Source organism: Plecotus auritus (genome assembly GCF_963455305.1).
Source record: "Plecotus auritus genome assembly, chromosome: 13".
NCBI lineage: Eukaryota > Metazoa > Chordata > Mammalia > Chiroptera > Vespertilionidae > Plecotus > Plecotus auritus.
In genome coordinates this window covers 26,997,228-27,011,968 of record NC_137779.1, presented here as the reverse complement: position 1 = coordinate 27,011,968, position 14,741 = coordinate 26,997,228, and the positions used below count along the sequence as shown (strand labels likewise).

General features: G+C 52.2%; 1 protein-coding gene across 2 annotated transcripts in view; it reads right to left on the bottom strand.

The window, feature by feature from the left end:
* Positions 1-3,915: 3,915 nt before the first annotated feature.
* ZNRF3 (zinc and ring finger 3) overlaps positions 3,916-14,741 on the bottom strand; it is a gene marked incomplete at its 5' end in the record, with an annotated part of 137,546 nt that continues 126,720 nt past the window's right edge. Inside the window, 7 exons of one of the 2 annotated variants that reach the window (XM_080650132.1) lie at positions 3,916-4,354; positions 5,966-7,711; positions 8,435-8,537; positions 10,282-10,449; positions 11,370-11,480; positions 12,785-12,916; positions 13,381-13,455. In XM_080650132.1, the coding sequence (XP_080506258.1) occupies positions 4,311-4,354; positions 5,966-7,711; positions 8,435-8,537; positions 10,282-10,449; positions 11,370-11,480; positions 12,785-12,916; positions 13,381-13,455 (2,379 nt within the window). In that variant the 3' untranslated portion in view covers positions 3,916-4,310. The remainder of the gene's footprint in view (positions 4,355-5,965; positions 7,712-8,434; positions 8,538-10,281; positions 10,450-11,369; positions 11,481-12,784; positions 12,917-13,380; positions 13,456-14,741) is intronic. The other variant, XM_080650133.1, reaches the window with a different exon arrangement.

The following is a 14,741-nucleotide window of genomic DNA, read 5'->3' as shown; positions in this document are numbered from 1 at the left end:
AAACAGGAACTCACAGAGGAGGATATTCTCTGCTAGATGTCTAAACAATAAACACCACTTTGCACCTTTCCCGTTATCTCAGAGTGCGCCACCAATTCCTAACCACCCTCCCCGGGAAACATGACAAAGGGGTACAAGATTCATTTCAGACGGAGGTCCCCCCTCCACTCTCATGAGCGGGTAAATTTGAGGCCTAGAGGCTTGGGGCTTTTTTCCTACAAGGCCCTTCTTTCCCTTGGGGTTTGAGGGTCTCGATGTCTTCCAGGTGGGAAAGCTGCTGGCAGATAAAGCTGATGGTCTGTATCCAGCCTATGTTCCCAACTTTTAAAGAGAGGACTGCTAGGATTGACCATCATGTCCCTCCCTCTCGCCCTCCACACAGGGAAGAGCAGAAAAACTACCATCACCTCAAGGACATAACCCCACGATGCCACCTAAATCCCCAATAACCTGAACTCTATGTTAACCGCAGAGGAAATGCTATAAAGTGCTCCCATGAGTGAGCTGAAGTTAAAGGCACTGCTTCAGCCCTGGCCCGTTGGCTCAATGGATAGAGCATTGGCCTGTGGGCCAAAGGGTCCTGGGTTCGATTCTGGTCAAGGACACGTACCTTGGTTGCAGACTCTTCCCTGGCCCTGGTTGGGGCTCAGGTAGGAAGCAACCGATCGATGTCACATCGATGTTTCTCTCTTTCCCTCTCTCTTCCACACTCCCTAAAAATACCCTCGGGTGAGGATTAACAAAAGTAAAACAAAAAACAACAACAACAAAAAGGCACTGCTTCATGCAAACCTCTCCTTTGTGGAATATGTAGACCTTTACCCAACAGAGCGATGACAACGTAGAACATGTACTTGATAAAATTGTATTTTTTTTTATAGTCATTTGTACAATTTGTTACAAAACCATAGAAGACTACAACTTGTTTTAAATCATTTTTGGTCGGCAAATATGTAAAATCTGTGTGCAATTATCATGTATTTACAGGGCCTCATGTTAGTCATTTTCAATGATTATTCCAACAATGTCACACTCTCAACATAAGACATGGCTTAAGATAAATATATTAGTAAATAAATATTCTGAGAACATATTTCCATAAATGAAATGTGCTGCTATACATATACAGAATATACATAAGTTGTTTTCTAGCCTTTTAAAACATTTAAAAAAAAATGGTAATGTTGGAGAAGGAGCCCTTAGACCGTTTTATTACAAAATCTTTACAGCAAAGTCTTTACAAAATATCTTTTAAGTGCTATGGGAGAAATTAAAAAAAAAAACACCACAAAACATTTTAAAATAGTGCCTTGTTAGACCCAACACAATAGAGTTTATATAAAGAATAGAAAAAGGCAGTTCTGTTTAAAAAATAATACTCTTGATTAGTCATTATTTTTTAGACCTCATTTTAAAAGCATTCGTCCGGCAGGAACTTTCGAGTAGAAACTAGCAGCACAAAAGGGAGGGTCTGAGCAGTGGGACAGCAGGTGGATCTTTAACAAATGGCTTGGGTTCAAAGGCAAGGGGGAAGAGGCTGTGTCTAGAAAGAGGTACCTTGCTGATCAGAACTCCCAACACCCCCCCCCCCCCCCCACCATTTGAACTGGTTCTAGCCCTCTTCAGTTTACATCCGCTGTCACACAAGGGCTGGGCCATGGAACCACACCCAAAGGTCACACCCTGGCAGGGGTGGGGGCAGATGTGCTCAGTGGAAAATGTGATGCGTCCCCCCCCCGCCCCCCCGTTTCCACAGCTCCGTCAGCCCTACACACCACGGAGCGATCACTGAAAACGGTCCTTTATCAGTAGCGGAGTCTTACAACTTCACAGAAGATGTTTCGATTTCAATGGTGAGGCAATACTATAGTTGGTTCCTCGATTCTGGTGCCCTGCCCGTCCGATAGGCCAACACAAATTTAAGACAGTGGCTGATATTGAAAGTTTCAAAATTTCATTTTTCTGTCTCTACCACCCTGCAAACTACCAACATTCAATGTGCTTCTTTTGCCAGCTGTAGTTATTGTTCTTTCAAGTGAAAAATTGGACACATTTATTTGAATAAGCCCCGTTGGAACTACATTCTTTACTCATCTATTCATTGCTTAAGGCTTCTTGAGGAGTGGTTTTTTTTCCCAGCTGGGGCTTCAGCCACTCTGGGGGTATGATTTCAGACAAGGAAGATAATACGCACTCAAAGGCATTAAAAACAAATAAAACCACAAACAACAACAAAATCTCAACAATGAGGAGCTACTCTTTGCAGTTCAAAGCCATCCCCTTACCCCATCCCCCTCTCCCCTAAACCACGTAATGCAAGCTGTTGTCCTCCAAGCTGTTGTCCTCCGCAGCTGCTGGGCCTGGCCCGAGAAATAAAGGCGGCCCAGATCACATGTCAACAGCTTTGGCGCTTCTCACACCCTCGCCAACAGGTGTGCTGGGCACAGGCCTGCGGGGAGCAAACTCCCCCCCCCCCCCCCCGCACCCCAGGGACTGCACCTTAAGGGGCTGGAGGACAAATCTCACCAAATGGCAAATGGCTCAATCATTTGACGCTGGCATTTCCTTCTGTCGAATCCTGGCTTGGAGTTAAGTATGTTTCCTCATCACAGGCTGAGGATTTTAAGAAAAGGGGATTCTGATACAGCGAGATTCTCCTTCAAGACGTTCTGGTCTGGACCCCAGGCTGCAGACCCTAGAGCCTTACTGGAGAGGAGTCATCACGGTCTCCTGGCAACCAGGATAGCCTCCATTTCCCCACCTATAGGGGCCAGCTCCCAGGGTATCTATTTCCACAAAGGAGCTTTTCAGGTGGCAGCAACTATCTGCTGAATAAGCGAGTGACCTGAAGAGTTAGTGAACACGGGGCTAATGTGATTAGTCTCTTCTAAAAATAGTTTTGTTTTGAGAACAAGAAATACATTGGACAAAAAGGATGACAATCGATCCCTGATCTGAAACAGCTTCAAACAGATTCTCCCCTTTATAATGGAAACATCTTTTAAAACATGGGTTGGGTTTTTAAGCTCTCCCTCCCTCTTTAAAAAAAAAAAAAAAAAAAAAAAAACAACTACTAAAAAGGCTGGAAAAATATACAAAAACCTACCCTTTGGGTCTAAACTATCTGATAGTCTCTTTCTCTCTCTGTCTCATGGAGAATCAATAGGTAATAGTGCATTAGGTAGGAAGGATAGTAGACATGTGCAGGCGAGATGAGCAACTTCAGCCACGAGCAGAGGGCTGAATAACCCTGAAGCGGCACTTCCGTGTGGAAATGGGATGGGAACCCTCTCATTCAGAGCTTAGTATAGCCCCGATGGGGTCCTGGCCACGCGCCCCCAGGAAGGCAGCCCAAGGATGCAGCAGCTGCATCGCATCCTCGGTCCCCAGCCCCTGCAGACACCAAAGCCGCAAACTACGTTCCTCCTGGGTGTTGGTCCCCGCACACCCCGTCGATCCATTTCTGCAGCTGGTAGCAGGAAGCCCAAGATCATGACTGTGAACTCTGCCCTTTCCCTCGGGATGATTCCAGGGGACAGACTGAGGACACTGGGCAGAATCATCCCTGTCACACCTGGGGCTTCCGCAGCAACGGCCTGGCCCCGCCCCCCAGTGCTGCTGGCCTTCTACCCCAGGCCCAGCCGTTTCCAGCAGCTGCCCAAGGGGTGGGCTGGAGGAATATGGCTTCGGAGACCTGACGATTTGTACATTGGGATTTGCCATGAGAAAGAGGCAGCATTGCATCGTTCCTCAGAGTTTGTACCCATATCGACGAGCTTTACTTCAAGTTTCTGGTTCATTTTCTAAGGCAGGTGTAGCCCTGAGCTTTTCAAAGGCCTGAGCTCCCTCCAAGGAGACAACAGTATCTACACATGATGTGGTTCAATTAACGCAGCAGTGATTTTTTTTTTTTTTCAGCAAAAGTTGGCGGTTAGGGTTCTTTAAAATATATATATTTAAATAACTTTTTACATTTACATAAAATATCTTAAAAAACAAAAGCCGAGAACTCAATCCCACACACCTCGGAACCCCAAGCACACACACTTTACAAAACAGAATAACATGTTATCAAAAGAGGCAAAGACTCGGAGAATTTTGTCTGTTGGTTTGTTAATGGGAGGGTGGGGGGGCTTGCCCCAAGGGGCTCACATTTTGGGTTGAGAAGGAGGGCTCTCTTTATTACCACTTTTGTGTGTTTGTCAGAGCTAAAAATAAAATAAAAAAAAAATTATTATTTTTTTTTTTCTGAAGAAGTCAGAGTTTGGAGTCTCCGTACAGTTCCCATTTCCACAGAGTGCCTTCCGGGCTCAGGCTCCTGTGCTGCCGCTGTCTGCCGGGCGAGATCTCTGTCCTGGGAGAGAGAGGAGAGCGTTAGGGAGGGACGGTAGGGAGGGAGCCGGCACCGCAGGCCTCGGCACAATGCACAGGGACCACAGGGACTTGGGTGCCCATCCGCGTGGCAGGCTCTCAGAAGTGACAGCTCACAGCTTTGGTAAAGGGCTTAAGCAGAGCTCCTCATGCTGTGCCAAGCACAGGTGTCTCCTCGAGAGCCAGTCTCCCTCAACTGGACCTATAGAACCTTCTGGAAGCCCTTAGGTAGCATGAAAACACAACGTTCAGAAGATGTGCATCAGGCACTGTTGCAGGCACTGGGGAGAGCAGGGAGAAGACACCCCCTCGCCCCCTCAGAAGCTTACAGGCCTCAAAACACAGTGATTTTAGGTTGTGATAACCTGGAAAGGAAACGGGGCGTGAGAGAACCTCAGAGGTAGCTGGAGGGAGTCCTTCACACTGAGATCTGGGGCAGCAGCAGCAGAGAGGTCTGGAGGCTAGAATGAGCTGGAGGGATGTTGGAGGAACAGGATGGCGGCCACAGGGGGGTTACATTTTCAAAATTCTAAAGGCCATGTAAGTCATTACAGGGTTTTCTAGTGTCAATACAGACTTATGTTCAAAAAAGACCACTTTGGCCCTGGCCCGTAGCTTCGTTGGTTAGAGTACCGTTCCAATACACCAAGGCTGCAGGTTTGATCTCCAGTCAGAGCACACACAACTATCAACCAATGAATGCATAAGTGGAACAACAGATTGATGTTTCCCTCTCTCTCTCTCTCTCTCTCAAAAAATAAAAACTTATAAAAAAGGAGAAAGCCGAGGCCGGTTTGGCTCAGTGGATAGAGCATCGGCCTGTGGACTGAAGGGTCCCGGGTTCGATTCCGGTCAGGGGCATGTGCCTTGGTTGCGGGCACATCCCCAGTGGGAGGTGTGCAGGAGGCAGCTGATCGATGTTTCTCTCTCATCGATGTTTCTAGCTCTCTATCCCTCTCCCTTCCTCTCTGTAAAAAACCAATAAAATATATTTTAAAAAAAGGAGAAAAAACACACACAAAAAACCCAAAGACCACTTTGGCTCCCAGGTGGAAGAGAAGGCAAGCCCTGTGACAGGAGACCACTCAAAGGTGCTGGACTGCCCTGTTTACTGCCGAGACAGAACGTTTGGAAACTTCACAGCAATCCGATGATGTCAGCTGAATCTAATAAGAATTCTGGACTTGGATTTGACATGTCTTTCGCTAAGTTTCATTTTTCTGGGAATTCAATTTTCTGGACAATTCTCCCAGGTTGAGAAGCCCAGGACCCAAGTGTGAGGGGCAGGGCGGGCTCAGGGTTAGAGGGTGCTGGGGTTTTGGGTGGGGAACCTTGGAGGAGGGGGTGCAGGAGAAATTTGAGAGGGCTGCTGTGGACCTGACAGGTTAGGGTGCTTGTGTGGCATCTGGGGGAGAAATCATGGGAGCAAAGGGCCCAATGGCCTGGCACTCAGGGCAGGGCTGAGTTGGGGAGTCACACTGGAAGTTACCAGGCACAGATGGTGTTTCAAGTCAACAGCACAAAAGGAGCCCCTTAGAAAATGACCGCGGAGAGACGAGGACCCCGACTCTGGCCTGCTGTCACCTGCTCTCACCTGCAGCCTCAGCGGCCGTGGCGCTGGACTCCTGAGTGTCCGGGGAGGCACTGGGGAAGCTGGCCCTGGCGGCCCCTGCCTCCTCCGGGGGGCGGACAGGTGGCAGTGGTGCCCTGGGCTGGCAGCACAGAACCCGCTCTTCTTCCTGGGCTGCTCCCAGGCTCCTGTGGGGCTGCAGGGTGTTGGGGCTCAGCATCCCACCCCAGGGGCTGAGGCCACGGGTCCCTTGGCAGTCCGAGGGCAGGCCCAAGTCACAGTCCACATCCTCTGGAATGATGGGGATGCGCTGGCTCAAGTCCCGGGCCCCCGGGTGGCAGCTGGGCGGGGGCTCTTGGGCAAGCGTGTACTGCACGCTCACCGAGCAGTCCTCAGTGTAGCAGCCGCTCCCCCCTCCGCTGCCGTGGGCCACCTGCTTCTCTTCATAGAAGCAGCAGGGCAGGCCCTCATATTTCACCCCATCTGTCCTGGGCAAATGGTCTGGGTGAAGGCCATACAGGCCCTGGGAGCTCCCCGGCTGTGACTCCACACCTGTGGGGCCACAGCCCTCACAGAGGGGGGCGCCCAGGAATAAGGTGCTGCCCCCAGCCACTCCCCCGCTGGGCTCCAGTGTGGAGGGCTGGGGCTCGCAGCAGCAGGCACATGATGGCCCCTCCCGGCTCCCCTTCCAGGTCCTCCTGAGGTCTGGGGCGGCCCCAGAAGCCTCGAGCCCCACTTCTGAGGTAGAGCTGTTGGGCCCCCTGTGCTCCAGGGAGGAGTTGCTGCTGTAGTTCATCTCCAGGCTGCAGGTGGACAGCTGGTCCCCGGAGGGAGAGGCAGGGCCCGGCCAAGGCTCTCCCCGCCCAGCACCTTGACTGTGGGCTGCTGGGAGCTCCTCGGGTGGCGGGGAGCCCTCGAGGTGCACGACAGGCCCCCGGCCTGAGCTGCCCGAGCCCCCCACGTCGCTGGCGCGACAGGGGCTCCGGCTGCGATAGATGAAGGGGTCATAGTCGCTGCTGAGAGAGCTGCGGAAGGTGGAGCAGCTCCCGTACACGCCCTGATTGCTGACCTCGGTGCAGTCCACCACCGAGTCGCTGGAGGAGCAGTGGCACTGGCCGGAGCTGCTGCTGCTGCTGTCGCTGCCGGGGCAGTCGGCCAGGTAGCCACTGCACACGGAGCGGTGGCCGTGGTAGCAGCTGAAGCTGGACGTGCTGCCACTCTCCAGGTGGGAGGGCGGGGCCATGTGCACCACGGTGGGGAAGCGCAGGCTGCCGCTGCCACTCGGGGGGAAGGCACGGGACGGGCCCCTGGGAACGAGGCTGGGTGGGGCCTGGCCCTCCTGCTCGGGGTAGCTGAGGCCCTGGAAGTAGTAGTGTTGGTACATGGTCTCATACTGGGAGAAGCAAGCTGCCTTGGAGAAGCTGCGGCCGCCGAACTTGGGCCTGCGGAAGGGGTGGGCTGGTGAGTAGGCTCGGTGCTCCAGGCCACAGCGGTGAGGGGCCAGGGGGTGGTCCTGGTGGAGGGGTGGGTAGCCTCGGATGTAGGCGGGGGTCTGTGGTGAATAGAGGCTCTGCTCCCCGTGCCGGTCCATGGTCAGCAGGGTGACTGGGTTCCCGTGGGAGTCCATGCTTGTCCTCGTGGGGTAGGCTGGGATGGCGTTGGTCCTGTGCACGCGGCCGGGGTAGTGCACCGGCAAGATCACCCTCTGCTGCCGGCTGCGTGCGAGGTTGCTGGTCTCCACGCAAACAGCGCTCGGGTTTCCCTTTTGCTCTGGGGAGAGGAGGAGGAAACAGAGTCAGCAGGGCTAAAGGGACACACAAATCAGGGCAAAGACCGAAGCAGCGGCGTTGGTCACATACCACGGTGCCCATTTCACGACCCTGCCCTGCTCTAAGCTGTCGCCGAACTCGGCCTCGCTGGCAGAGAATGAATGACCCGCTTCTCTGAAAGGCGGTCAACTCCCATCAGGGCTCATCCCCCACCTCCCCACTGCTCCGCCCAACGAAGGCACCACAGGAGTTTGCAGAGAGCAACAGGGCTACTGAGATGACAGGCACCATCCCTCATGGCCGAAGAGCCACCTGGAGCGCAGCCTATGGTCCAGGCCCACCACCCAAAACCACAGTGACAGCAGCAGCCTTGCGACCCTGCCACTCCCAGCCACCATCCCTGTGGCCCAGGAACGACTCCGCAGTACCGGGCACAGGCAAGCACCGCTCCGGTCATCCCCTTTAAAGAGAGTGCGGGCCTGAGGCCTGGACAGGCCAGGACGCGGGCTCGTGTGAAAGCCAAAACTCAGCCTCAGGGCGATTCTTCATGCCAGGCTCACCTACGCGTTTGGAGGCCTGGAAACCTCCACCACCTGAGGCACCCGCCCCTCCCAGTCCAGATGGCCATGCTGTGGTGGTTTTGCTCGCTCACCAGCCTGCAGCAGGTGTCACACTCTTGCTAGGCAATGACTCTTCAGCAACGACAGAGGCAGGTGACAATTACCTATGATGTTGTGCCGACAGTGGGGGCAGGTGTGGTGCTGCAGCAGCCATGGGTCCACGCACTTCCTGTGAAAGCGGTGAGTACAGGGGATAACCCGCAGCTCCTGGGAAGGGAGGGAGACATACAGCCTGAAGGCAGGGACAGCTAGGGGCAGCTCTGCCGTCAGCCCTGCACGTGCTTCTTCCTGTGGAGCCCAGTGGGCCCCAAGGAACCCAGCTCCCCGGGGCTCCCTCCCAGCCCCTTCCATCTCTAGCTTCAGGTGGGCCCCTTTTCCTGGAGTCAGAGCCCACGCGAGGGTTTTAGGGAGAGGGAAACGGGCCATCAGCTAGCCCCATCCATGGCCCTTCGTGTTAAGAGAAGAAGCTCAGAGAAGCAGGCTCCTTTCTGGTCGCGGGAAGATGGCACATGCAGGCCGAACACAAGGGAAGACCAAAGCCACGTGCTACTGCGGATGGGCAGCCCGGGGGTGTGACGAGAGGGCTGGCTACACCCCGGGTCCTTCTGCATCTCTGCGACAGTGGCTGCCTCCGAGCACTCCAATGGGGACGTGCAGAAAGCAGCCTGGGTTCGTGACTGACAGGTGGGGCAGCTGAGCTCTCCTGTCCTCTCCTTTGCTGGATCCTGAACAGTCACCCTGGGGCGCGTGGTTTATAACAAAGCAGCCTTTGTGGAGAAGAGGGGATGGGCTTTTCTGAGGCACCACCGCATCGGGAGTTCCTGAGCCCAAGCACGATACAATAATATTCAAACTAGTACCTAACGCCGAGCTTGACCTTGGCAAGAGTTCTACCTATATTTTCTCACATAGCCTTGTGATCGCCTGGAATGCAGGTCGGTCCTGGGCCCATGTCACCAGCGCAGGCATAGAGAATGAAGTCATCTGCCCAAGATCACAAAGCTAGAACCCACCTGGGCCAGGATTAGAACCCAGGCAGCCTGCACTTAGAGACCATGCGAGACTCGAGTAATGTAAAGGCCTCTGCAAAATCTCCTCTTTCATCCAACAGTCTACACAGCAATAGAACACTTTCATCAAAGGGACGTCAAGTGTCTGCAACTAATTCTGAAGTGGTTCACTCCCCCAGTGTGTAGGCATGTATGCCTCAGTCTAGAGAGGGATTAAGCCAACATGGCAGAACATCAACAATGGGCGATTCTAGGTGAACGACACGAGACTCATTGTGTGATTCACGTAACTTTTCTGAACGTCTGAAGTTTTCAGAATAAAAAGCTAGAAGGGAAAAGGGGGCATCATATCCCTTGTCTCTCTAAGTAAAAATACCAAATGTTCCACACAGCTTTGTAGGAGAGATATGTATCCAGTTAGGACTCAGAATTTTCAGAAGAGCAATCCTAAAATTAAGTCAACATGTGAGAATGTTCTTAAAACCAGACATTTCCTTGGCCTCCCATATATTTCTTTAAAACAACAAAAAAAGAATGATTCTAGAGGGAGAGGAAGGGAGAGGGAGCGAAACATCGATGTGAAAAAGATACATCGATAGGTTGCCTCCCACACGTGCATCACACCTGCGACCTTCCGGTACACAGGATGATGCTCCAACCAACTGAGCCACACCGGCCAGGGCTGGCCGCCCACATATTTCTGATCAACTTCCAAAATCACCTACATTCAGCGGGATTCTCTGGAGAGAGTGCCTCTGTCCGTGGCCACCCCCTTCCAGGGGCAAATAGCAATTTCAGGCCATCCCCTTGAGACCTAGACCTTGAAGCCCTTCTGCTCCTGCAAAGCTGTGGGAAAAGATAGAGGACCCTGTCCTTTTAAGTCCTGTGCTCCTCTGTTGACCTATCGACCCCATCCCCTTGGGCCCAGCCTCTGCCCTTACCTCTCCGTCGATGTACTTCTCAAGGCAGATGGCACAGTCGGACGTTGAGCTGCTGCTGAGCGTGTCCAGGGCTCCACAGCTCCCCTCCCGGCGCCCCTTGTTCTTGGAGTTGAACTTCCTGGTTTCCATCTTCTCCAGCGCCTGCACAGCCAGCCTGTTCATGGAATTCTGCATGGCAGAGGGTGACCCGTGTTAGGGTCTGGCACGTACGAACGGTGGGAGTCACCCTCAGGGCCTCGGCGCTTGATAAACCAGGATAGGGAAATGCTAGTCTCCATCAGGCCAGAGCAGACTTTTGGGAAATCACTAAAAATTCAGATGGCCACAGCCCACATATGCCAGGCTCCTGAGTGTCCAAGACAGCAACCCAGGCTTCTCCCCGCAGAAGGACCCGCAGAGGTCTACTTCAAGGGCTTGGCCAACTCTGCCAGACCCTGCTCTGTGCCAGGGTTCCTCCTCTTTACCCTGAAGGAAGTTCTGAGGGCAAATGAGACAGTGTGCGTGAGGGCTCAGCGCTTGGTAAATCAGACGTGCTCGGCAAACACCAGCCACTGTTCTACTGAGAACTTGGCAATGGTCCTCTCAACAGATTGCCTGCCAAGGTCCCCCATCGCTCGCCCGAGACAGCACGCTGCTACCCATTTGAGAGTCAAGATTCCCGCTTAGCCTCTCATCACCTTCCATCCCCAAATCCTTCCTACACAGCCATGTGCCAGCTGGGGCACCAGAGCGCCTACTCTGTTTATTGAGAATCACCCGGAAAGCGAGGTAGATGCGACTTAGATGCAGCAGGTCTGAGGCGGGGCCTGAGATCCTGCATTTCTACCAAGCTCCCGGGTGATATTGCTGCTGCTGGTGCCCAGGTCAAGGCTCTGGGTTCCACATGAACATTTAAACATTTCTTTGGGAAAATGCCTGGGCTGGCAACACCCCTAATGCTCGGCCTTTGCAGGACCGGGCCCTTTGAGAACAGAGAAGACACAGGGCTGTGAGCTTTGCTCTAGCTTTTCTGTCTTTGCTATTTCCAGGCCCCTGGGAACAGGCAGGGCAGCTGGCATCCATGTGCACGGGCTGGTCTGAGGCATTACCTGACTGCGTCGCTGTTTCAGCTTGATTTTGACAAGGAGGATGAGGCAGACCAAGGAGACCACGACAAAGAAAGCCAGGAAAATCCCCATGTCGAAGTACTCCGTGGGTTGCTGGAACAGAACACGGACACAGTGAGTCATCGCTCTCTTCAGCCTGAGGTTCGGCGCACGGGCTGTGTTGGCTCAAGTCGGAATAAGGATGGGGCAACGGGGGTGCACTCCCCCCCCCCCATTTGCAGGGAACACCTGGGGTTCTGCTAACATGCACACCGGGTGCTATTCAGGCCCAGTAGTACCCTCCAGTGTCGCCAGGGGGAGGCCTGCCGCGGTCTCAGCCAGGTCTCCTAACAGTTCAGAAAGCCTAGCTCCCAGTGGAATAGTGCAAAGTTCGCTATAACCAGTAGGAGAGGCCCTTCCAAATAAACACAAATATCACATTTTTGGGACAAAGGAATGAGTGTCATGTTTTGAGGGAACAGTGATTACTAACCATATAATTAATGGTTTACAACAACTCAGAAAATTGTACGCTGCTTCCACAAATATCAGCTTCCACTACAATGAGTCATATTTACCAAAGTGCTCTTTTTTCCTTTAAAAAAGAAGCCAGCATGTCAGCTCTTCTGCAAACTCCCTCTAGTTTTAGTTCTTACCTTTTCCTCACGTCTCACTGCCTCCTAAGACTTTGAAGTCACCTTATCTAGGACATGCCTTTAGCCAATAGGAATAGAGTTTTGCTAATTGAATGCTGCAGGTATCCAGATATGATGTGCATGGAAAAGAACCCTCCTGGAGTGAATATCCCAATATTTGCGAGAAGGAAATAAACCAGATATGGGGCACCTGTCCCAGGTCCTTAGAATCTTCAGAAGTTTAGGCAGAAGATGCCAGACAAGAGTTAATGGTCAGCAGTGTCAACACCCTTAAGGGAAGCCTTAAATACTATTCATTAACCACCTACAAGTCATGAACTTCAATCCCAGTTGACAGCTAACTTCCCATAGGGGTTTAACAATGCTACTGGCCCCATGGAAGAAGGAAGCACGGGCTTTTCCCTCTAGTCTAGGTCACACGGAAGAAGGAGACGTGGGAAGCTCAGTGCTGAGTATTTCTCCCCTTCAATCCTCCTCAGTCAGCCTTTCAGAGGGAGATGGGACAGAAGAGAGAGAAGAGTTTCCCAAGAGGGAATACTGGGTGGAAGAGACCAGCCAGATCCTGGCACAATTCGGCTATTTCTGGTAGGGCTTTCCCAACCCCCTCTAAAGAAGCATGCAGCCGTTACTCTGTAGGAACCCGGGGTGCATCAGCATTTGATCAGAAAGAAGACAGGAATAAGAGCCCAAAGCCTAAAGGGAATAAAGGCTCAGGTGGCAGCAGAGAAGGGGCCGGGCGTGGTGGCTGGGGTGGAGGCTCACTCGAGGGGGCCGGTGCTGAATCCTTGCTCGAGCCACTTTCTGCTTGTTGACGATGTTCATCAGCTTGATGGCATCTGCGCCCTTCACGTACACCACTGGCCTCTTGAGTGGGTCTTCCTGGCCCTGGTTTAGCTAAGAAAGAAGAGACGCTCCTGGTTAGAAGACGTGCTTACTGTAAGAAGCAGGCGAGAGAGAGAGAGAGAGAGAGAGAGAGAGAGAGAGAGAGAGAGAGAGAGAGAGAGAGAGAAAGGCTGGAGGAAAAGAATACGAAATACCCGTTTGGAAATCACTCAACTCCTCAAGCATTACTGCCTTGGAGCTCCCAGACGGCAAGGCTGAGGATGAGGCTTGTTCTAGGCCGGACCGGGCAGACTGAAGGCCCAGAGGGTCTTGGGAAATGTCCCCTAAATCCAAACTTTCCTGGTTCTTAAGCCCTCTCCATAGTCTTGCCTTGAGTATGATGTCCAGGCACGGAGAGCTAACATCAGCAGGCAATGCCAAGGCCCAAGATGAGGCTACATGACTGACAAGCCAAGCTACCCGAAGGCGGTGCTTCGCTCGGGAGGGTGCAGTGCTGGCAGGGTCCGAGGAGTTACCTGGTCGATGGCCTCTGGGTTCTCAGACACATCGAAGATGACCGCAGTGGCTCCCCGCTGCACCGCGCGCTTGGCCTGGCAGAAGGAAACAGAGCAGGTTGGCATTCTGGGCCTCTGACCTTTCCTCTCTGTATATACAGGGGCAATGCCACCTACCTTGCGAACAAGATGCGTTAGACTGGGTGAAGATGAAAAACGGGGTACTCAATCGACCTTTGTCTCCCTATCCAACCTAAACGTGAAAAATAGACTGCCGACCAACGGCCTGCCCCGTCAGCATAAAGGTACTGGTTTCAGTGTTCTCTGCTGTGAGCACAGAGCCACTGGCAACCAAAGCAAATGCCTTTGGTCCCTCTCTTGTGGTCCTTCTCTCTTCCCAGGTCAGCCGGCACGGCAGCTGGGGCAGCGTACGGAGTATTTCTGAAGGCGTCTCAAAATGGTCCATTTTAATAACCGACACCGGCCGAAGACCTTTGGAGACGCCGTCAGAGTGAAAAGCTACGAGAAATCGTTGTAAATGGGGATTTAGAGCAGTTGGCTGCCAAACCTGGCTGCACATCAAAAACCACTTGGGAAGTTTGTAAAGCAGATTTCCTGGCTCAAACCACAGAGACTGATTCAGCTGGGCTGGAGGAAGGCCCAGGAAACAGCTCTAAAAGTTTTCTGAGGGATTCTGATGACTTAACTACTTGGGAAACTATTGATCAGAGAGATGTGATTAGAATGTTTTAGGAACAAATGAGAAGTGCTGAGGTTCTTTTTTTTGGAAAAAGGATTCCTTTTCATCCCAATGTAGCTTTTAATTTTATGTCCAGCTAAGTGGACAATGGGTAGAAGCTATAGAAGAAAAAGACATAAAACATCCTCTCTGCATTTAGGAATCTGAATCTTGTTAGGGTAGTAAGACAACCTCTAACATGGGGGCAGGGGGGCGTGGAAGGACCAAAACCTCCTATAAGATTCAGGGCACATATAAGAATCAACCAATGAATGCATAAATAGGTGGAACACTAAATCAATGTTGCTCTCCCTCTCTCCAAAATCTCCAAATTTTAATTTATTAAAGTTTTGTTTTAATAAATTAAAAACAAACAAACAAAAAGAATAATCACCCTATATAGTTGCAGCGTAAGAAAGCAACCCTGGACCTCACTGGATGAGGTGGCTAGCCCAATGGCTCTAGCAGCCCACTAGAGGGCAGACTTATCCCACCTTTTCGGAACTAGTCCATTCCCTGTGCTTTGTATTGAACAAGCAGGACAGGGAAACCCTCAGGGTTACTGCCAAGTCCCCTGCAACTTCACAAGCTCGAGCACTCTGGGTGCTGTGCTGCCGAAGCTGTCCGAGTTCTGCTCGGGACT